Source organism: Punica granatum, chromosome 4 (genome assembly GCF_007655135.1).
Source record: "Punica granatum isolate Tunisia-2019 chromosome 4, ASM765513v2, whole genome shotgun sequence".
NCBI classification, from domain to species: domain Eukaryota; kingdom Viridiplantae; phylum Streptophyta; class Magnoliopsida; order Myrtales; family Lythraceae; genus Punica; species Punica granatum.
Genome location: NC_045130.1, coordinates 37,686,577 through 37,708,637, shown reverse-complemented (window position 1 = coordinate 37,708,637; position 22,061 = coordinate 37,686,577). Strand labels below are relative to the sequence as shown.

The 22,061-nt window shown below is 43.7% G+C and overlaps 6 protein-coding genes across 6 annotated transcripts; 4 read left to right on the top strand and 2 right to left on the bottom strand.

Annotated features, from left to right (window-relative positions):
- The first annotated feature begins 340 nt into the window (after nt 1-340).
- Nucleotides 341-3,799, top strand: LOC116203483 (autophagy-related protein 13a). Its single transcript, XM_031535217.1, has 3 exons — nt 341-2,328; nt 2,431-2,612; nt 3,197-3,799. The coding sequence occupies exons 1-3, from the start codon at nt 1,033-1,035 to the stop codon at nt 3,504-3,506; spliced, it is 1,788 nt and encodes a 595-aa protein (XP_031391077.1). The 5' UTR covers nt 341-1,032; the 3' UTR covers nt 3,507-3,799.
- A 1,147-nt stretch (nt 3,800-4,946) lies between these two features.
- LOC116203384 (cathepsin B-like protease 2) lies at nt 4,947-8,237 on the top strand. The gene is made up of 10 exons (XM_031535081.1): nt 4,947-5,302; nt 5,830-5,883; nt 6,001-6,081; nt 6,185-6,341; nt 6,466-6,545; nt 6,669-6,794; nt 7,173-7,391; nt 7,510-7,623; nt 7,726-7,761; nt 7,852-8,237. The coding sequence occupies exons 1-10, from the start codon at nt 5,222-5,224 to the stop codon at nt 7,987-7,989; spliced, it is 1,086 nt and encodes a 361-aa protein (XP_031390941.1). The 5' UTR covers nt 4,947-5,221; the 3' UTR covers nt 7,990-8,237.
- A 1,429-nt stretch (nt 8,238-9,666) lies between these two features.
- LOC116203383 (LRR receptor-like serine/threonine-protein kinase RPK2) lies at nt 9,667-13,930 on the bottom strand. The gene has a single exon (XM_031535080.1). It carries the CDS (start codon nt 13,417-13,419, stop codon nt 10,096-10,098), a length of 3,324 nt encoding a protein of 1,107 aa, XP_031390940.1. The 5' UTR covers nt 13,420-13,930; the 3' UTR covers nt 9,667-10,095.
- Nucleotides 13,931-14,597: 667 nt separating this feature from the next.
- On the top strand, nt 14,598-17,086 carry LOC116206128. The gene is made up of 6 exons (XM_031538901.1): nt 14,598-14,782; nt 15,496-15,559; nt 15,655-15,801; nt 16,084-16,157; nt 16,243-16,388; nt 16,803-17,086. The coding sequence occupies exons 2-5, from the start codon at nt 15,518-15,520 to the stop codon at nt 16,376-16,378; spliced, it is 399 nt and encodes a 132-aa protein (XP_031394761.1). The 5' UTR covers nt 14,598-14,782; nt 15,496-15,517; the 3' UTR covers nt 16,379-16,388; nt 16,803-17,086.
- A 1,688-nt stretch (nt 17,087-18,774) lies between these two features.
- Nucleotides 18,775-20,032, top strand: LOC116206127 (putative expansin-A17). Its single transcript, XM_031538900.1, has 3 exons — nt 18,775-18,953; nt 19,079-19,400; nt 19,496-20,032. The coding sequence occupies exons 1-3, from the start codon at nt 18,812-18,814 to the stop codon at nt 19,803-19,805; spliced, it is 774 nt and encodes a 257-aa protein (XP_031394760.1). The 5' UTR covers nt 18,775-18,811; the 3' UTR covers nt 19,806-20,032.
- A 34-nt stretch (nt 20,033-20,066) lies between these two features.
- On the bottom strand, nt 20,067-21,885 carry LOC116206126 (protein COP1 SUPPRESSOR 2). Its single transcript, XM_031538899.1, has 6 exons — nt 21,692-21,885; nt 21,389-21,610; nt 21,083-21,206; nt 20,809-20,882; nt 20,482-20,639; nt 20,067-20,378 (listed from the first exon to the last, which is right to left on the bottom strand). Exons 1-6 carry the CDS (start codon nt 21,808-21,810, stop codon nt 20,215-20,217), a joined length of 861 nt encoding a protein of 286 aa, XP_031394759.1. The 5' UTR covers nt 21,811-21,885; the 3' UTR covers nt 20,067-20,214.
- Between the last annotated feature and the right edge of the window lie 176 nt (nt 21,886-22,061).

Sequence of the window (22,061 nt, the reverse complement as noted above, 5' to 3'; positions counted from 1 at the left end):
CTGCCCACGAACCTCCACAACTATTACAGATCACTCGATCGCGAAAGCTGCTCTAGACACGGTTTGCATGGAATGCCAGTCCGTATCTTCGTGCATTTATATTTATAGGACCGCAAAGTCTCCGAATTGGTTCCGGTTCGGAGTTGGCCACCAAAAGCATACTGCCATGATTCTGTTTTTTGGCTTTTTCCGACATAAGATAGAAAAGTGAAAACAGTTTCCTAAGGAAGCAGCCAGCCAGCCAGCCAGCCAGCCTTTCTTTCTTTATTATCCCGAACAAAAGGAAGCTCATAATTGATTGGAGCAATTTAAAAATGGAATTGAATAAAGTAATCAAATATCCTGCCTTAGCAATCATCAGATCAGGTCAGAGAGAGAGAGAGAGGGAAGAAGGAGAAGGAGAAGGAGAAGGAGAAGAAGAAGAAGCAAGCGTGCTGCTCTCCAATGGGAGAGTGGATAAACAATTGCTGTGTCGTCTTGTCATTTGATGCCCGAACTGGAAGAAAACCCCTCCACTCCATAGCCCTCTCTCTCACCTAAATTCCGTAACTCAATCAACCCCCACAGTTGAACCCAGGAAAACCCGTCTTGGATTTCAATCACGTATCTTTAATGTACACGCTATCTACTTGGGTGTGATTCTTGATTCTGCCGTTGCTGCTCCAAAAACCCATTTCGTCTCTTACTGGGTAAGTCCTAAAGATCGAATCTTTCCTTCAGGATCTGCTGTTTTATTGGTCCATTGCATCGGGGCTTGATTGAGCTCGATCCGGTTAGCTCTTGTATGAAAGATTTGTGGCTTTCGTCTCAATCATGAGTTACTTGCGTGCTGAATCTGAATTTCCGGAGCTCGTTGGTCGAAGTCTCCGAATCTGAACGGGAAAATTCATTTGAAGATGCTTGCTTTGGATATTCAAGGAGGCACATTACTGGGTGTGAAGTTTTCCGCACCAGCTCTAGTCGGGTTCAGATCGGTCGGGTCGACGGAGATGTAATATGATTTGTGTGGAATCGTGCTGAAACAGCTTGGAGATGGAGCAGATAGTCTCCCAGTTTCTTTTAAAGAGCTTGCACATCATTCTTGATTCGAGGATTCCTTCTCTTCACCCGGCTGATCGCAGTAACGAATACGCGCCGGCGTCTCGGATCAGAAAGAGCGACAGATGGTTCAATCTAGTTCTAGGAGACCGCCCTGCAGCCCTGGACAATTTAAATTTCTGGCACCGAAACCTGAGCGACCCGATGATCATCGACATAATCCTCGTCCACGAGGGGTCCAATTCATCATCTGTGGACAATATTTATGGCAACTCGGCATCACGAGCGCCATCTATTGAGACCGTAATAGAGAGGTGGACTGTCCATTATGAGTCCCCGCGGGGTACTCCTCAGGCTAATGATTCGCTCGCCCAGAAGAAGACATACAAGAAGTTGATTTTACTCTTACGGGCTCTTTACGCACAGATGAGACTTCTCCCTGCATATCGTATCTTCCGACAGCTAAGTTCATCGACTCAGTCTTATGACTTCGATATCATTTACAAAGTTTCCTCGTTCAGCGATCCATTTTCTCGGGCAGAAGAGGAGATGATGAATGATTATACATTTTCTCCTATAGAGGCTTCTCCTGGACGCATTTGTCTGTCGGTTTCATATCGTAAGACACTGTCCGATTTCAACCTTGAGCCAGCAACATCTTTAATTCCAAGGATCATAACTGATTATGTCGGAAGCCCTGCAACAGATCCTCTTAGGTCCTTCCCGTCTTCTGACGGAGGCACCGAAGCTATTTCCTTTCCCTTGACGGGCACAAGACCGCCAGCGTCATCTCCATTTCAGCGCCACAGCTGGACTAGTGGGATCCATCGGGGCGCTCACATTGCTCATGGCTCCCCGCCCACATATGGCTCATATGGGTCCCCATCGCCGCCTACTGATCATTTTGCTCATCGAGCCCAAAGCTATAGACTGTCAAAAAGAACTGCTAGTTTCGATGAGTACCAGCTTTCTCCTCCTTTCTCGCCAGCTTCTTCCCCTTCTCCGCCGGCCCATTTCCTGGGTAGTAATCCTGCCCAGCAGGGTCGCCTTAGGTCGGGAACTGCCCCTGTTACAATCCCACATCCAATGGCAAGTGGGACGACCCGGTATGCTACTCCTAATTTATCCGACCCATATAGGCATTCTCTGCCCCCTCCATCACCAAGAAGCTCGAGGCTCGACACTTCATCCCATGAATCCCCATCAGGTATCAGACTATACAGGAAACCAGAAATCTCAAGAACCGGGGAGTCACATCTTGGGACAAACAGCCCTCATGCTGGTCATAAGGTAATGGATGTTCTTTTGGTGCATCTTCTTTCAATTGCCATTCGGCTATCTTCTTGAGTTTTCTTTTGTTGAACCTGAAAATGGGGTTTGATTCATTGGTAGATCATGAGAGATTATCGGGACGACTCTGGGCGCTTTTCGGGATTGCTGTCTTCTAGTGGCTCGCCACGAATTGGATTTTCTAGAAGCTCGAGTAGGTTATCTTTTCAGGATGATTTGGATGATGGAGACTTCTCTTGCCCGTTTGATGTGGATGATGTCGAGACATCTGACTCCCCTGTAAGGTATTATTTCCCATCATTGCCCATTCTTAATGCACCCTGTTCCTGAACTTTGTCTTCCCCCTGTAAAATAATTTCTCGTACTTAGACTTGAATAGTTATGTTGCCTATTATCTATATTTTTCAAAAGATTGCAATGAATATAAAAAGAAATAGTGATACCGAGAACCTCGTGTTCTTTCTGTTTGCCCTTTTTGCGGTTGAGTTTCATATTGGAAATGGTTCGGAGTGATTATGACTTAAATACGATGTCCTCATGTATCATATAATACTAGATTTAAAATTCTCTTTTGAAGTTCATCTTTATCATCAGTTGCTTGACTGAAAGAGAAAAGGGAGGAGTTCAAATATTATCTAGGCATTATAATGGTCGGATGTTTAGAGACTGACGGTAACTCATTTACTGTGGAAGGATATTCTAGTTTCTAGTTTCTCAGTCAAGATGGCAAAAAACTCAAATTGAGTATATAATTCATGTATCTTGATGTTTGTGGAGATTCATCTTTTTTCTAGTTCTTACACAATTATTGTGGATCTTGTTCATTAACCGGATGCCACTTCATCTTTTATTCTTTCGCATTCTGTAGCCATAATCTTGAGGGTAAAAGGGCTTCAGAGTTCACATCGTCGTCCCCAATGGGTACCAAATCTCAGGACGCTGCAGTGGGCGTCCTGGTCCGCACGCTGAGAACAGCTCCGCCTCTGAGACAAGATCCAAGCTGCTACTCCACTCACTCCTTTAAAACCGAACAGGAGGGAGGAGTAGCCACGGCCTCTGGGTTTTTCATGCCACGTAAGACGACAGATGCCCTTGAAGAGCTCAGGAGCTACCGGGATATGAAAGACCTCCTGCTTTCGAAAAGTGGGACCCGTGTTTTTACCAGAGAAGAAGCCTGAGCCAAGCATCCTCGCCGCCACCAGTGAAATCTTCGCCCAGTTGTGAAAATGCAGATCTTTGAGCTTCTGATGAATTGCTGGAAATGAACACCAGTAGTTGCTGGGAAGTGAAGCATTCAATGAGAATTATAGGTGCCCGCGAAAAGGTGGAATTAAACTTTTGTACATATGTGACTGGAAACTGATTGTGAGCACAAATGAACTAGCTGCTGCGTCTTCATCATTAGTGTTTATCAATATGAACTCATCGTTCTTTCTCGAGTTCTCCACAGAAATTTCGTTTTTTTTTTCAATCCTTTTCGGGGATGGCTTGGTAGAGTTTTTATGTGTTGAATGATAGAGTTTTCCTCAGTGAAAGTAAACAGCACAGCCCATTCTGCAAGTCATTCTTTTGCGGTTGAAGCTGCTGTTGAACAAAAAGCAGTGCTTGTTCACGACTGATTTGTTGTAAATAGCAGACATACATTGCCTACCAATAACAGCAATTCTTTTCGTACCGCTTGATGAAACACATTGAGCACGGAACGTTCGGATCTAAAAGTCTTATGTTCGCCGCTCTCCTTTCCTACTGTCTTACCGGGCATTACATGCGATGATGCTGCTGAATTCATTAAGAGCGTATATTTATGTATTATATAGGTTCACCTCGAAGAAGGCAACTGACAGGCAATTTGTTGAACCTTATCCCTTCACAGACCAGCCTTCCAATTTTCGCTTAAAAATTTTGAGGCTCTGTTTTTTGAACTAATAAATTCTCCGAATGCACTGAGGATTCTAGTTCCCATGCTTTGTCATTTATTGTATGAATAAATAGAAAGAAATGCGGCATTCTTTATTTCGTACTACACCGATCACACCGTACAAACAATACTCAGAACGACGATTTAAATCGTTTACAGTTGACATAAATCAGCTGATTGCGGTATGATTCACGATCAAAATCAGTCATGTTTGATCTCTGCAATGACAAGGCTCCGTCATTTGCAGTTACGATGAAGCCATTGGCTTTGGCTGTACGTGTTCTCTGTAGCACGAGCTTTAAGCCTTTAAATCCAACCATAATCAACGATCAGTACGCATCTGCACGGCTCGGATTTGTTCCTGAATTTCAGTTTGTTAGCTGATCCGACAGAATGTAGCAGATGCTCATGTCCAGATCGCTTTCAGTGAAGATTCCGATAGTGGCACTACTACATAATTGGATGATGAACCAGCACGAGTTAGATCACGAGCACGAGCACGAGCACGATACTCGATGCGGATTTTCGAGCGTTCAGATTTTATCTTCGAATCGAGCCATTCGTTATTGGCAATTGGGACAAGAAGTATGGGCCCAGATTCAGAGCCCATGGGAGACCGACCATAGGGAGGGAGGGAGGGAACAAATTATCTATTTTCATATCCAGACAGAACGGGAAATGTCGTTTGTTGGTGTCTGCGCAGAGGCCACTTGGGCAGTTGTCATTCCCCAAAACTTGACGTAAGAGGAAACCTCAAGAGGACGAAGTTTCTCCCTTGGGAATTGAGAGCTGTGACAATTTGTTGCGAACTCAGTCTGTCATCATCTTATCTCCTTCTTCCTCTCCCCTTGCCCCCCATTAAAAAACGCCTCCTCGTATCCTTCTTCTTCCTCATCATCCTCTCTTCTCCAGCCAGTAGGACCAGCAAGCTCTCATCTTTTTCAGCTCGGGTCGCGGGGGAGAGGGAAGGGAAAGATGGGTTTCAGTGCTCGGGTGTGCCTGTTGACTTACTTGTTCCTTCTGGGCACAATCTCCCCTCCCTTCCGCTCTCATCAGGTACTGATTCACTGCTGCCCATCAAGAAATTCTGCCCCGATTGTACCGTTTTCGGGGTGCTTCTGATCGAAAGCCGATTCACCTGATTATTCTTCAAGAACTTACCTTTCTGTTTCCTGGGAATGCAAATTCAGCTCATTTATTGTGTTATTTTGCCTTTTTAGTTGTGGTTGAGATAGATTACTGTGGATAGTATCGATTTCATTGGTAGCAAATCGATGTTTATTTAATAAAGTAGTGAAATTTGTGAGGCATCTGATTGTGTTGGTTCCTGCTGGCAATTCGAGTCAGATTTTGTTTCGGTGACTTCCAGTTACGATGATCGTTTGTCGCTCTTGGATAAGTTGAACCTATAGAATATGTATTGTAAAGTTGATATTTTTCCCCCCAAAACATGGAAAGTCTTGCCAGTTTGGTGCTACTTTGTTCGTGTTCTGTTGTCTTCTGCGACTGTCACGTGACTTGATGTCCAGTCTATGTCTCTATGATCAGAGCTGGGGATAGTTATACTGTTTGATGTTCTGCAGGTCCTTGCTGAAGAAGCACATTCCAAGCTCAAGCTCAGCTCTCAGATCCTCCAGGTGAGCCTTTGTTTTTCAGAGCTCCTGGAATTGCCATTAGTCTCCTCCCAAACCTTTTTCCTTCGGGTGATGAGAACTGACTCTAGCCCTGGTTTTCGAAAAATAAAAAATTTTCAGGATTCAATAGTGAAGCAGATAAACGAACACCCAAATGCTGGCTGGAAAGCTTCCCTGAACCCTCGCTTCTCAAACTTCACGGTGAGTCAATCTTATTTGTTTGTTTTCACACTTTTGTCATTTACTTGTCCAATGAGTCTTCTTCCCTACTTTTTGCTAATGAATATATCTTCCACATGTGAAGGTTGGTGAATTTAAGCATCTACTCGGAGTGAAGCCAACCCCTCACAGGGAGTTGAGGCAGACTCCTGTCATAAGCCACCCAAAGTCCTTGAAGCTTCCGAACAATTTTGATGCCAGAACTGCCTGGTCCCAATGTTCCACTATTGGAAGAATCCTAGGTTAGTCTTTCCTCCCTCTTGTTTGAGATGTCTACATATACATATATGTAGTCTCTTCAATATTAGTCTGATGCATCTTCCTCTTCAATGTCTACCGTTGGATCTTTAAACTACCAAATCATAGATCAGGGCCACTGTGGATCTTGCTGGGCTTTTGGAGCAGTGGAGTCATTATCTGATCGTTTCTGCATCCACTTCGGCACGGTGCATATCAACCCATTTATTATGCTTGCTTACAGAAGGAATTATATATTATTCAGTACCTTATCTGTCATCTTTTATTATGTGTTGAACATTGAAACTAATCCTGAAATATCATGTTTGCAGAACGTTTCTCTGTCAGTTAATGACCTCCTGGCATGCTGTGGCTTCTTGTGTGGAGGCGGTTGTGATGGTGGTTACCCGATCTATGCCTGGAGATACTTAATGCACCATGGTGTTGTCACCGAGGAGGTATTATTCGCACCTTGATTCTGGATGAGAAATCTTCTTTTTTTTTCCCCAGTGCTGTCTCGCATGAAGTGTGTGTTCAACGTCATTTATAGCTTTCTTTATATCAGAAACGGACTTCACGCTGCCTTCATCAGAAAACACATCTTCCATCAGTGCTTAGTTCTTACCTTTCTGCATATGTAGAGGAACTCGTGAAACTCAGACGGCTTTCTATAACCGAATGAGCACTTACCTTTCTCTGTTCAATTTGGATTTGAAATTGTAGTGTAGTTGATTTAGACAAGCTTGTTTGGATTCCTCTACCTGACAGTTCTTCAAGAACTTCCATCGATTTTTGACCAATTGAACTCTTACAATCTTATATGATGTTTTTGGCAGTGTGATCCATACTTCGATGATATTGGCTGCTCTCACCCGGGTTGCGAGCCTGCATATCCTACCCCAAAGTGTGTCAGGAAGTGTGTGGATGGCAACCAAATGTGGAGGTCTTCGAAACACTACAGTCTCAGCACTTACAGGGTCGACTCTGACCCCTACAATATCATGGCAGAAGTCTACAAATATGGACCGGTCGAGGTGTCTTTCTCTGTATATGAGGTATCTTCGAGCCCCCATACTAAACAAACTTCATACTGAGGCTTAATAATAATCTCCTTCCTTAGTTTGGTAAGTTTGTTTTCTCTGATTTATCTCTGCAACTGTTATGACTATACAGGATTTCGCACACTACAAGTCGGGCGTTTACAGGCACATTACCGGTGACATGATGGGAGGCCATGCCGTGAAATTGATCGGTTGGGGAACCACTGATGATGGAGAGGACTATTGGGTAAAGATACCATTCCTCTTTGTTTGATAATAATAATCACCATACATGGTATATGAAATGAAAGTGGGTTACTGATCTTATACTGCTCTCCATTTACTGCAGCTCGTGGCAAACCAATGGAACAGAAGCTGGGGTGAAGTATGTCTCCATCAAATCCATAAGACTAACAGGTTTTTTCCTTCTATATTCAACTTCGGAAGATTCATGGCATTCTGTGAATGTTTGCAGGATGGGTATTTCAAGATCAGGAGAGGGACAAATGAGTGTGGGATTGAAGAGGATGCTGTTGCAGGTCTGCCATCGACCAAGAATCTTGTCCGGGAGTTTGCCGGTGAAGCTGAGGATGGTGCTTATGTTTCAATGTAAGGGTCAGACGTCGTTTCCATTATTAGGATGATGGTTGTTACTTATGATCGATTGCATCAGTCTCAGAAATAATGACATGACATGTCAGGTTTACTGACTTGGGCTGATGCATTTATTATAGTTTGCTGCTGTTTCCATCAATGTCTCAAAGTGAACGACACAAAATTTACCTTTCTTTGTCATACATTGGCTTACTTCAGCAATGTACATACGCTCGGTGCTGATATTTAAGCTTTGCGTTATAACCATAGTCGTGCCCCTTTTTATGATTTCTTTCTGTCAAAAAGTCATACGAACGGTCGATTCCTGCATGATACACTTTTGATCAAAAGAGTTTCACTAATTCCGACAAATTTTCCTTTTTTTTATTTGAAACTTGTTCGAATTGGATCGCTGCATCAAATACAAAATGCATCTTTATTTGTCATATGTTGGCTTCAGCAAATATAGCGTAAGCTCTGTTCCTACTCAAGCTTCGAGTTAAGATTAACCAAATTTGCGTTATTCGCCACATAAAATGGTCCGATATTATGTTGTAATTCCCTTTCTGCCCGGGCTTTCGGGCTTTTATTCTGCTAAATACATACATGAGCAAACTTTGGCACCGACATTCGACCTGAATCTTTGGTTAGGTTCTTCAACAGGAAACTCAAACATTGCAAAAGCATAGAAAGTTGGAAGGAATCTTTTATGCCTGCAGATGAATAAGAAAACAAAAGAAGTTATTTCTGCAATCAGTATTGTTGTTGGAGCATCGTATCATTTCCGTAAAATCTTCAAGGGGCACAAAGCTTGTAAGCAACAAGCGTCCTGATCTGCCTAGTAATAGAGGATATACTTCGATCAGTGCAAATGGGCATGTGACGGAATGTACCCGGAGAGCTGCAACCTGAAGTGTAAGAAAGAAGCTCCAATGATTTATGAGCTGCAAAAGGCAATAAGCTGTTCATCCAACATATAGCTTTACCTAAACACTTGCCTCATGCCAGTCAAAGGTTATACCGGGGGAAGAGAAATAAATGATTCTTCAGTTAATCAATCGGAAATTAAGACTAAATAAATGAATAACAGGGAAACTAGAATATTGAAGTATCAATGTATGATAAGAGCGAATTCCGGGTCAGTTTCAGAATCGAGTACCAACACTTCCAGAGATTTGAGAAACAGGACGGTCCGGGAAAACAGCTGTATCATATAGCAATGCAGCATTCGCAGCCAGCTCAAAGCAATAAGGGCTGAGGTTTTCAATGTATTCTCAAATTACTGGAATTCAAGAAGTTCCCGATTTAATTGCCTATCATCCTAGTTTTTGCAATCAAGAATCCAGATCAGGATTCTTATTCTACAATGGTAATGTATCAGCCAAGAAACTTGCCAAATCATCTTTCTAAACTCATCCAGTTGTGACATTAAAGTCGAAAATAATTCAAACCACAGCATTCATCAAGTAAATCTGTACAAAAAAGGAAAACTTACTGAATGATCTTAATCCCGTACTCACCAAGAATATCCACCAAAATGGGAAAACAACTTGCAACATAGGTAACTTGCATACCTAGAGAACAAAAAATTCTGAGAAAAAAAAAAAGGCTGTATGATCAAACTGGAAGTATCTTCACTCTAATTATCCTTGTACTTGACTTGAAAGGTAGTAGTGCAAATTTGAATTGACTTATATAGCCAGAATTATAAAATTACCACGAGTTACTTTGGATGGTCCCATTCAGTGGATTCACATCCCAATACACACCGATAGAAAAGACCGGTTTCTTGAGACAATTATGGCCCTATCAGTTTTAAGATACTGGGAAAAATTCCAAGCAGAAAAGCCGGGTGTAAAGTTAGATGTGCAAAAGCATTATGAAGAAATGTCGGCAGAAATTACATAAGGGCAATCCAAAACTCCTTTCTATTGACATCAACTATTCATATTTCTTTGCTTCTGTAACCTTCTAACAATGATAACCAATTATCAGTCACAACTCTCCCTCTAGAAACACTGTCACCTTCTAACAATTATAACCAATTATTAGTCACACCTCTTCCTCTAGAAACACTGTCAACAACTTTATGCAGAAAAACCTGTACTTTCCACAGAATCCTCAGCTAAGTCGGAGACGGCTGAATCCGCTTCAACCTCTGCGCGACCTGCCTCATTGAAGGCCTTGCAGAGAGAGACTCACCAGTACACTTGATACCTAGGTGAAGGACCTCGATGAGGTCATCATGGGGTCCACTTTCCCAGAGCCCTGCAGCAAAAAACTCACTCGCCTGGCCCTGACGAAGAAGCATGCTTGCCCAAGCCACAATGTTAAACCCATTACCATAAGAGGAGAAAGAAGGATCCAGGGCCTTCTTATCCGATATGAGCTCTAGGAGGACAACCCCATAGCTGTACACGTCTGCCTTGTCCGACACCCGACATGTCATCGCGTACTCAGGGGCAACGTATCCAAAGGTGCCTGCCACATCGGTGGTGGCGTGGGTCTCAGAAGTGCCCAGCAGACGGGCAAGGCCAAAGTCGGAGAGGTAGGCGTTGAAGTCATTGTCCAATAAGATGTTGCTGGGTTTGATGTCCCTGTGCAGGACCCTAGGAACGCACTCGTCATGTAGGTAAGCAAGGGCCTTTGCAATGTCAAGGGCGATCTTGTGGAGCATGCCCCAACCCACGGTCCTCCGTGGTCGATCCTGGATGAATTTCTCAAGATTGCCACCTGGCAAGTAATTGTAAATAAGGAACATCTCTGACTCGCTGACATGGTACCCTATTAGAGTCACGAGGTTAGGGTGCTGGACCCGTCCAAGGGTTCGTATCTCTGCTGAGAATTGCTGGACACCCTGGAACCTTCCCACTGAGAGCCTCTTCACAGCCACCACAACCCTAGGCGCAATCTCAGCCTTGTATGTGGCCCCAAACCCTCCACTCCCTATGCAATTTTGAATATTGAAACCACCCGTGGCCCGGACAACATTCTCGTAGGTCAACTCGATTCCGATACCATTGCAAGTAACAACTTCTTTACGCTCTGGGCCCTGACCGTAGACAGCCTTGCTGCCGAACCTCTTCATGCAGAATAATAAAAGGATCAACAATATCAGAATTGCAAAGATAATCGAGGCTGATGTTATGGCAGCAATCTCTATACGACTGAAGCTGTTGTTGTCACTTTTGCTATCCTCTGTGCTTTCAGTTGGAGAATTGTTGGCCTGTTCAGAAACGTTGCCAGTATTCTGCCGCTGGTCCCACTCCCAGGGTAATGAGGAGTTGGGATGACATGGAGGAAGCTTAGGGTTTCCTTGCACGTTCTCGCATTTTGCCAAGCTCGGGTTCAAGGGTATGGGACCTGATAGATGGTTGTAAGAGACATTAAACACTGAGAGGGAAGTCATTTTACCGAACCCAGCAGGTATTTGACCTGACAGGTTGTTGTGGTCTAACCTCAAAACAGTGAGATGCTCGAGTTTTGCAAGATCAGGCGGAATTTCCCCAGAAAATTTGTTCCAGGACAGTTCCAAAACCTCCAAAGAAGTCAATTGAGATAATTCCCGAGGAATCGTGCCAGTGAAGTTACCAGCTGAAAGAGAGAGGCTTCTCAAATTCTCAATCTGCCCAATGTAAGAAGGTACCTGACCCTGCAACTTGTTCCGGCTAAGGTTAAGATTCATTAGTCCCTCCAAATGGACAAACGTCTGAGGAAATGAACCTGTCATACCATTGCCTGCCATGTTTAGAAGCTTCATGCTCCGACAAGCGCTGCCCATAACTAAAGGAATTTCGCCGGTTATTTTGTTGTTACCAATGTTGAAGACCAGTCCTTCCAAATTAGGGCACGCGGCGAAAGAATACGATGAGAGATTCCCAGTTAGATTGTTTCCTTGCACCCAGAATCCATAGAAAGGCCAAGCTGATAAACTCCCCGGAGCAATCATTAAAGGAGGGATAGGCCCAATGAACAAATTGTTGCTAAAATCATGCAAAACCGTTACTCCTTCAGCACGTGACAAGTATGACGCAATGCTTGTGAGAGCATTCCTATAGAAGAAAGAAGCATAGAAACTGAACACATCAGAGTCCCGCTTCCCCAAGTCTGCCAACTTCTCAGAGCAGTTACCATAAGTGAATTCTGGAATACCTCCTGACAAAAAGTTCCTGCTAATATTAAAGACCGCCATGCAGGGAACAGAAATATTCCCGTGAAGCAACCCGCTGAAGTTGTTGGAGCTTAGATCAAGAAAGTACAGGCTTTTACAGCTGGAAATGGACTCGGGAAACTCTCCGGTGAAATAATTCTGCCCTAGATTCAGCATCTCCATCTTACAATGAGATTCCCATTTCGGGTTTAAACTTCCCTCGAGGTTTGAGTTGGGTGCCCAAAGTATACGAAGTTCAGGAAGCTTCACAACAGCATCAGGTAATTCCACCTCAAAAAAATTGAAATCATCCTCATCCTCCTCTCCATCTTGCCTTCCTAGAGCTGAATTGGATAATAGAGGGCCATAGTTGTTCTTGAGAACTAGCAGCTTGAGCTGCTTGCAACTGCCCAATTCTGCTGGTATTGCCCCGCTCAAGAAGTTTCTCGCCAGGTCGAGAACTTCGAGCATCCCGAGGCTCCCTAGAGCCAAAGGGATACTGCCCTGTAACATGTTTGAGGACAGTATCAGAGACCGCAGCGCGCTGCAGCTCCCAAGGCTTGGGGGGATCGGACCCGAGAGCAAGTTGCCCGGCAGATGAAGATGCTCAAGCGATAGACAATTAGTGCCACCTAACGCAAGCGGAATGGGGCCGGTGAACATGTTAAACGACAGGGAGATCAACTTGGCACTAGAGAACGCAGCAAAAAATGAGGGAATCGTCCCATTGAGCAGATTACCAGAGAGATTAATAACTTCTAGGGCAGTGCAGTTTTGGAGAGAGACGGGTATGGGTCCGGTAAACTCATTGAACCCCAAATCAAGAACTTCCAAAGGCCGAAGTTTTCCGAGTTCCTGAGGCAGCATGCCACTAAAACCATTGAACCCAAGAGACAAGACCCTAAGCCTAGACAGCAGGCCTACAGCAGGCGAGAGCTTACCTCTCAATTTCACCGACTGGTTCTTGTTTCCATCACCTTCAGAGCCAAAGCAAGGGAAGAACAGAGAGAAATCACCTGCCTTGACAAACGGGTCTTGCTCGGGGCACCCAGAGGACCCGCCCGAGGAGAGACGGAGAGCAGAGACTCTACCGGAGAATGGGTCACAAGAAACACCATTCCAAGCACAAGGGTCCCGATCATTCGGGTCCCAGTTAGAGAGAAACCCTAAAGGGTCCTCGGTGATGGCAGATTTGAGCTCGAGCAATGCATGCTTGTCGACGGTGCCGGAATCCTCCGCCGCAGCTAAAAGCGCCAGAAAACCAAAGAGGGTCACCAGAGCAAGTCGCTTTCCTGCCATTTTCCCAGAGAGTTTTCTCAAAGTTGGCTATCGGGGAGAAGAACTCCTGAAGGCAAGCTCAAGAAATAGGGGCGGATGAGCGGGACTCCATGCGGGAAATCGGAGCTCCACAAGGACGGATTGAAAACTGGCGGAGAACTGTACAAAAAGGGGGCTGCCTGGTGTCTCTGCCTGTGAGCGTGAACTTAGCAAAAGCGCATGGGAAAGGGCCTCTCAATCTAGAGAGAGAAAGGGAGGTTACACTGAGAGAGTGAGAACCGTCAAGAGAAGGGAGAAGGAGAACGGAAAAGGGCAGGGGAAATGAAGCTGAGCCGAGCCCTGTGTCCGTAAAGGTGATAGTAGCAGGTAGTGGAGTGTGCTTTGCGCTCTTGAATGAACGTATGTACGACTACACACTGGTTCATCGTTGCCATTAATTAACGCAGTCAAGGTTGTTCCCCCCCTCCCCTTTTTTTTTTTTGAATTAAATAAGGAGGAAATGTTGAAAACACTGACCCAGACACAGAGAGAGAGAGAGAGAGAGAGAGAGAGAGAGAGAGAGAGGGAGTTTGTTTAATCTTGTAAGCTTCTTCTTATGACATGATCTTGGTCTTAATTGTCATTAAACCTGTCCTCGTTAAACATTCCCCCATGTATCCCTTGCAGGTCCCGTACCGGTCGCCGTAAAATTATTTATGTTTACGGCAGAGGCAGTCATTGGTCGAGGTGATGCAATCCAGGGAGGTTCTCATCTATAACGGACGTCAAAAGGATCTTCCTTCTCTTATCGAACCAATCACAATAATACGTTACGACGACATTTGTTACAATGGTGAAATAACGCACTCCAATTCCCTTCCCACATGCAACAGCATCTCACGTGTTGAATATTCGTAAAAGTTAGAATTTGAAACCTAATAATCATATTCCGTTTAACTATGGTAAGAATCTTTTTATAGAATTTTCTCACGAATCTAACAGCACTTTAATTTTAATCCAAAGGAAAACAAAACACAACTCCAAATAACCATTTTTTTTCAAATTTTTTTCTGGATTAATTGGAAAAAGAAAACAAAACAAAGAGAGTTTTATTTTTTTTAAAAAAAAACACAGGGAAATAACGGTAAATAAATAAAATCAGATAAAATAGTATAAATACAGAGTCACCCTCGCCTTAACCGGAGTCCAAAAGGCCCATCTCAACTCCGTACTGGGCCTCTCTCGACCGTCTCTCATCTTAAGGGCCAGCCTACTTTCTCGCGGGCTTCCGTCTCTCTTTTTCATCTCCTGAAATTCTCTCTCCGGCGATCACTGATCTCCGACGGCAGCTTCTTCCGCCTCTGAGACCGACGCGTTCATCGCCGAGCTAGCTGAAGCTAAAGAGGTGATGACCGAAACTCTTAAGAGATGACGGTTTGATGGCTGAGTTGCAGCATTATCGTTCGTCATTTACTGTGCTAATGGACATCATGCAGAAAATTTGAATTGAAATTCACTGGCATTTGATAGTTGATCCTCATGCGCCATTGTTCGTGCATTGTCCGAAGAACAGATGATGTAGGGTTTAAGCAAGTTCTGCGGATAGCCTAAGTGGAATTTCGATGAGTTTCAGCTAGCAATGGTAATTATTTGGAGAGAGTTGATGTGCTCCTGCTGAAACACTGTAGCGAAAGCACCGATCATCCCTCTGTTGTTATCGGAATGTTGTTATATAGGTCTGAGCTTGAGAGTTTTATCATGCTAATTGCTGAATCTTGCTGAAAGTGCATTCGGCATCATAGGCTCCTCGTCCTGCATTGAAATCGATGCAGGGAGAATGGAGGGAGAAGTAAGGAGTTGTTCAACTAGTTCTCGTCCTTATTCAATGAGGAGCTTCGTAATCCTTGGAAGATTCATCATGTTATAGCCTCGTAATTCTCGAGTATCTCCTTGTTGGATAGTGTAGTCAGTTACATCACACTGATACAGCATGCATGCACATGATGCATCCGTCCATCATTCAGCTGTTCCCGTACTTGAAACCGTGTTTTCCCTTGCTTTTGCGTTGAGTTTTGTATAAGATCAGTGTCACATTGCGAGTCATGCTTATTCCTGCAGACTTAGTATTGCTCGAGTAGAAATGGAAGGAGCTCAAGGTTTGCGGAAACGCCTGAAACCAGCTGTATGTCATTTCATTTCCATATTCCTGCGTGAACAGATTTTGGAACAAAACAGATTGCGAATCTCGATTTACCGAAAGATACCTGGGTTTGTCAGGTAGAAGAGAAGGAAAAGGACATTGGAGATATGGCCATTACTGAAGTAGTAGGAAAGGAAGAAGCGGTGCCCGAGGTCATGGGCTCTGAAGAGATGGAGCTTCACATTGCTCACTTACTTGACAAGATTGAGAACTTCACTCAGCAGGTAGTGGCTTTTATGGGAAAAATGCTTTTAGTCACTGGCTTCAGTTCAAGTCCACCATGATACCTCCTGAATAAGAGCAAAATGATTTGGCAGTTCAGAGCGCTTCTCGCATGTAAATGAAGCTGTTGCTTAAGATGGCTGAGCAGCATAACTTTCATTGGTTAGGCTCATATTGGCGCTATATAATATATTGCCCCGACCAGTCGAGAGAATCTTACCAACTTCATTCTGAACAAGCAGACTCGAGGTTCTGATCATCTTCGCAATTTGCAATGCTTGTAGGTATCTGAGCTTCTTGAATCAGGGAAAACCATGTTCAAGGAACTGAGCAACGAATTTGAAGAGCGATTAATCACGTGAGAAATGGCACAGAGTTTTCCTTATGAAGATCATTGCTCCCCTTTTTGTGTTTTTATGCTAGATGTTTCTTCTCCCCTGCAGGATGCACAGGGAGCGGGTAGAGAAATGGCAGGAGGAGATCAGAGAATTAAGGATGCTTGATGCCATGAATGAAGAGACAAATGCTGTTCTGCAAAATGCTCAGTTCTTACTCCAAAACCCTCAGATGGGCTCCTGAACTGCAAGCGGTAATAATCAAATATTTACCTGCGCATTATGGGAACTTTTCAATGGATTTGGACCGACCGAAGGCTCATTAAACCCAACAACTCATGTGGCTCATACATATCCAGGAAAGAAAAGTGTTGTTCTGCTTACTGTTAATCTGACTTCAAAAACAACATAAAGAGAGAGAGCAAAATCTCTATCAACGATCACTGGTTGATTAGACTGAATCCCGCCTACTTGTTATAGTTCTAATATTCCTTGCGAGGAGTTTTGAGCATTCTTCTGGCTTCCAATCCGAGCAGCCTGTACCGCGTTATTCAAAGCCTCGATCCTAAATTAGAATGTTCAAAGGCCAATTACAAACTATAAATCATTCAAATGCTATTGCCATTCATTAATCTGTTCAACTGAATGTACTCAATCACTCGTTGCAGGTTCCCTTGGATCATGATTGAAGCATCTCTGAGCTTCATGCTGTTAGTGTAACGGTATTTCGGTTGTTGACTCATGATTTAGTGAATTGAGGTAAGAGAACTATGTTCGAAGATAGCAGTCTGGATTTGCTGCCCGAGGAAAACTAGTGACTAGTAGTCTTCTCATATAGACGTAAAACAATGTTAAAACAGTTGAGTATCTGACACGAACATGAATACAAATGTAAGATCGGATAGCATGACATCTCCATATCCTGAAGAAAGGAAACTTATAATTTTGTTTACTCAAGTTTCCTCGAATAAATTCGAACGTATGTCCCATGTGTGAGGTCATTGGTGATGGCATCACCCCATGTGCCCCTTACATGGAAGCCCCTCAAAACATGGCACAATGAATGGCACGCTAATCATCATCATCATGATTAACTTTGTGTGGTCTTACAAGTATGAAAGCTGACTTTGCCTTATAAATATATATATATATATATATATATATATTTTTGGTAAACAACTCTCAATTTCATAAAATTCTTTAGGGGCCGTTTGGATTCAGAGTTAAAGTTACTTCGATTTTGATTTTGATTGTGGAAAAGGACAAATGAGATGTAATTATAAATTTGACTTGGGAAATGTTTATTTTTATTATGTAGTGTGTTGAGTTAAAGTTAAAGTTAAATTTTTTGGAATCCAAACGGGGCCTTAATGGTGTCGTAGTAGAATTTCATTTCGCCATCTTGATAAGCAAGTTAGCATATGCACATGCATGGCCCTATCAGGCTATTGACTTCCCCATGTTATTTTTATTCATCGAATTACGTTCCCATTGACTCCATTTTTTAAGTTACATCTACATAGAAAGTCAAGACGGTGCTGTGGAGTTGTTGTCCGCAGGGCATTTTATTAATCGACCGGGAATATAGCTGTGTGTGGCTTAGACTTAATTGGGTCTGAGTTCATATTCGATTGAGTAGAGTCGAAACTAAATGAAACGGAAAGTAGGGGACCAGGAAAAAAAAAGCGCTAATGTAGAAGATATTATTTTCCGTCATGTCAGTAACATTGATAGAAATGATATAGATGGTTTTTAGGATTTTAGAGTTAATTTGATAAGAAAATAAAAGTTCGTATGTTTTGGTCAAAAAATAAAATTTGTGTCAAAATAAAAAAAAGAGTTGAAGTTGTATGTTTTTTTGAATCATTAACCCTTCTAAATATTAAAATAAAAGGAAAAAATGGGGGGAGGAACATGAGTTAAAAAGGACAACTTGGCAAATTGCTTTTCGACTGTACGATTCAGTACTACGGACTCTTCTCCTCGAACCACGCAAATACACCATAATTCCATGGCTGCCTTGTCTAATTGACTTTTGATGATTCACGCTCATCTCAATGCCCATGTGCATGAGGAGGCCCGAGATGAGATTACCATGTTAACCAACGCGATTACCAGAAATTAAACGTTTAGCTTGATGCAAAAATCAGCCGGCACTCGACACATAGAATCGATCTGTTTCTACATGTATGTTCAATTAGATATGCGCATCTCCGTAATTGCCACAAAACTCAACTCCAGTACACAGTTGCTGACAAGCCAGCCGGCTTAATGGACGATATCGTGCGCATAAGTGCAGACATTGAAATGTCTTCCCGCTTAGAAAGACGACTCTGAAAGAAAACACACATCGATATCTCTATTGCTTGCTTAACATGAATAAACAGCGTCGAGGATTGCAATGACGTTACCTGAAACCTGATTACCTCGCCATATCGATCAGATTATACACTGATTTTTCATTGTTGTAATTCAACTTGATGAGATGAAATGTACAGATAAAATAGAAAGGTATTGAATTAATGCATTCTAGTCAACTTATCTGCAAATGGAATGTGAACGTAATTTTATATATGAATGGGAGGGGCCTAAGCAAATTATAAATAGCTCTCACATTCAGCCTCCTTGAAGCACCAAACGCTCAATATCCTCTCAGGCAAAGACAGAGAGAGTGAGAATGGGAAGTGTGAAGAGGCTTATCAGTTTCATTCTGTGTGTTGGGTTACTGATCATCACAGAGGAAACCAAGGGAGCCTCAGCTGCGTGGTTGAAAGCTCATGCAACTTTCTACGGTGGAAGCGATGCTTCCGGGACGATGGGTGAGTCCTTGGTCGCATAAGTAATCCTTGTTCCATTAACATAAGCTGAATGCAGTCCAATGGTCGTTTCCGAGTCCAAACAGTCTGTGATTTTGAAACTTTGAATGTTATCTGTGAGAGTGCAGGGGGAGCGTGCGGCTACGGGAACCTGTACACGGACGGGTACGGGACCAAGACTGCGGCGCTGAGCACTGCCCTGTTCAATGACGGGAAGGCGTGTGGCGGGTGCTACCAGATAGTGTGTGACGCCTCCCAGGTCCCTCAGTGGTGTCTCAAGGGCACGTACATCACGATCACGGCAACTAACTTCTGCCCTCCGAACTACAACCTCCCGAGCGACAATGGGGGGTGGTGCAACCCCCCGAGGCCTCACTTCGACATGTCTCAGCCCGCATACCAGACCATCGCCAAGTACAGTGCCGGAATCGTGCCCATCTTCTACAGGAAGTAAGTTTCAATTTACTGTTTGCGTCTTTTGATCTTGGAACCGCTTGTTTCTTGCATAACAAGGTAATTGTTTTTTTCTCTGTTTTTGCAAACAGGGTCGGCTGCAAGAGAAGCGGGGGCATCCGATTCACAATCAACGGCCGGAACTACTTTGAGTTGGTCCTCATATCTAATGTCGGAGGTCCAGGGGATGTCTCGAATGTTTGGATCAAAGGCTCCAAGTCCGACAAATGGGAGACCATGTCAAGGAACTGGGGAGCGAACTGGCAGAGCCTGACCTACCTCAACGGCCAGAGCCTCTCGTTCCGGGTCCAGGCCAGCAACGGCCAGATCATTACAGCCCTCAACGTGGCGCCTTCCACTTGGCAGTTTGGACAATCGTTTAAGAGCAGCGTCAATTTCTGAAGTAATACGACAGGGGCGATCGACAGCTCGGCATATATTGTTCGTGCGAGCTGCTATCATCGTTTTCTTGAACTTGTGTTTTTTATTCTGCTTTTCGATTTGTATATTTGTCTCCGATATGCATACAGGGGCTGCCTCTCGGCTTTTTCTGCAAGAGGCTCTTCCTGGTATGGAAGCATTGTAAGCCTCAATAGAAGTGAATATATGAACTCTTCACATTCCGAGAATCTCACCGGCTGGCACAAGAAAGTTTGGAAGTGATTGATCTAATAACAGGAACATCACGAATCAAACATCTGCTAAATTTCATCAAATCTCAAGTGAGGAAGATGTACATTTCCCATTTTCCCAGCATAGAAGACAACTAATCGACACAGTCTAGAAGGAAAGTTGACATTAAAAAAAAGATTCATCTCCTCATAACTCGGTGTCGTTCTCGTCTTCGGAACCTTTCCAGCGTGAACTCATCTGTGGCAGCTTGCCTCTGTCCTGTCGTCTCAGAGTTGTTATCAGCTGGTTTCGTTCCAGGGCCATTCTCCCGCGAACTGCGATCCTTGTACAGCTCAGGATGTTCTGCAAATCAAGCGGCGATCAGATAAGAGAATTTACTGAAAACTACTTGACTAATGCCCACAGTAGTCGCGCGTAAGCGCAAAAGAGACAACTCTGAACCCACCTCTTCTGAGCTTTTCAGCATAGTCCTTGCCTCGTTGGAAATAGTCTGCACTATAACTTGACGGAATGGTAAATTCGGACTTCGTCCGACCCATGAGCTTCTTTTCCTGGAGAAGCTTCTTGGCAGCCTCTGTTTCCTCAATGTTTCTCAACTTATATCTGCAACACAAGTGTAATTACTTCCTTTTATCATCTTAAAAAGAATTACTTCCATTTGGCAAATTAAGAAGGAAACAACAATACCAACTGCATCAAACACGATGCAGAATGGAAGAGACGCAAAACTTTGTAACACCGGATAGTTTAAGTCGAGGAACGTAAGACACACTCGATAGGAAGCTGAATCTCAGCAATCCCAGTAGTCCACTGAGTAGAGCCCTCTTCAGAACTGCGCTTTTTCACCTGAAATGAGTTATTGGAGATCAGACTTGCATTCCAACAAAAGCTACAGGCTTTCCACGTTAATTAATTTCCCTTTGGTCCGTTAGACTTTGCATCGCACATTCACGAAAAACAGCTCTAAAACCATGCATTTAGGTTGTTCACATCAATGAAGATTGGATAAAAAGGCCAATGATAACATTATTACAAGGGCAACTTACTTTAAGGTGCTCCGGGATCTGGTACAATTCATCTTCCACGCGCTTTAATTCGGTCTCGACTTGATCGCTGAGGTCAACATTCCTACCCCTTTTCTTGGCCAACTCTTGTTCGATATACATCAACCTGTTCGACAAAAACAGAGGAAGCAGAACACTCTTACTAAGTTAACCAAAAAGACCCGCTGAAGAGACTGCTCAACCCTAATTGCCAATTTAGCATTCCGTGTCGAATCAATTCCAACCCCGAAAGCTTTCCCCGAATCGAATAAACTCTGCAACTACAAGACACACACAGAAGAGACATACATGTTCGGATCTTCAACCATGACGGCAGTCTCCTGCGCGAACGTGTCCTGAAGGACCAAGTCCTCTTTCTCCCCGTCTCCGTCGCCCTTCTCGACCGACTTCGCCGCGGGCGCCATCAGACCGAACCGGGCACCCGAGCCGCTCTTCTGAGACGAGGGGAGCGCCGGGATCCCCGCCTTCCTCTCCCTCTGCTTCTGCAGAAACTTCACCTCCTCCAGCACTCTAAGTCCACAAAGAACGAACACCCATTAGCCCGGAAACTCTATTACAGCAAGAAATCAACTTTACGGCACATTAGCATACCTTCTTTCGTCTTCGTCGTCATCGGGGCCGTTCGTGTTCGCCTTGTCGTCTGCTTCATCTTCAAGCTCTTCCGCAGTTCGCTTCCTGTAATTCTTCTTCTTCTGCCGCAGCATAGACATTGGATTCAGTCTGAGCTGAAAACCGATTGAATCTTTGATTTTGCAGAGAGGATCGAACTTTGTTCCTCAACGACGACATTAGGGCTGACATGGTGAGCCTTATTGTTGCAACACGTCGTCGTTTCGTGTTATTGTTTCTTTTTCCCAATATTTAAGAAACTAATTTGCTTGTTAACAAAGTCTAACTTAATTTTAAGTTTTTCTCAATTCAATAATATAATCACCACTTTTTTTTTTATCTTTTTTTTCAA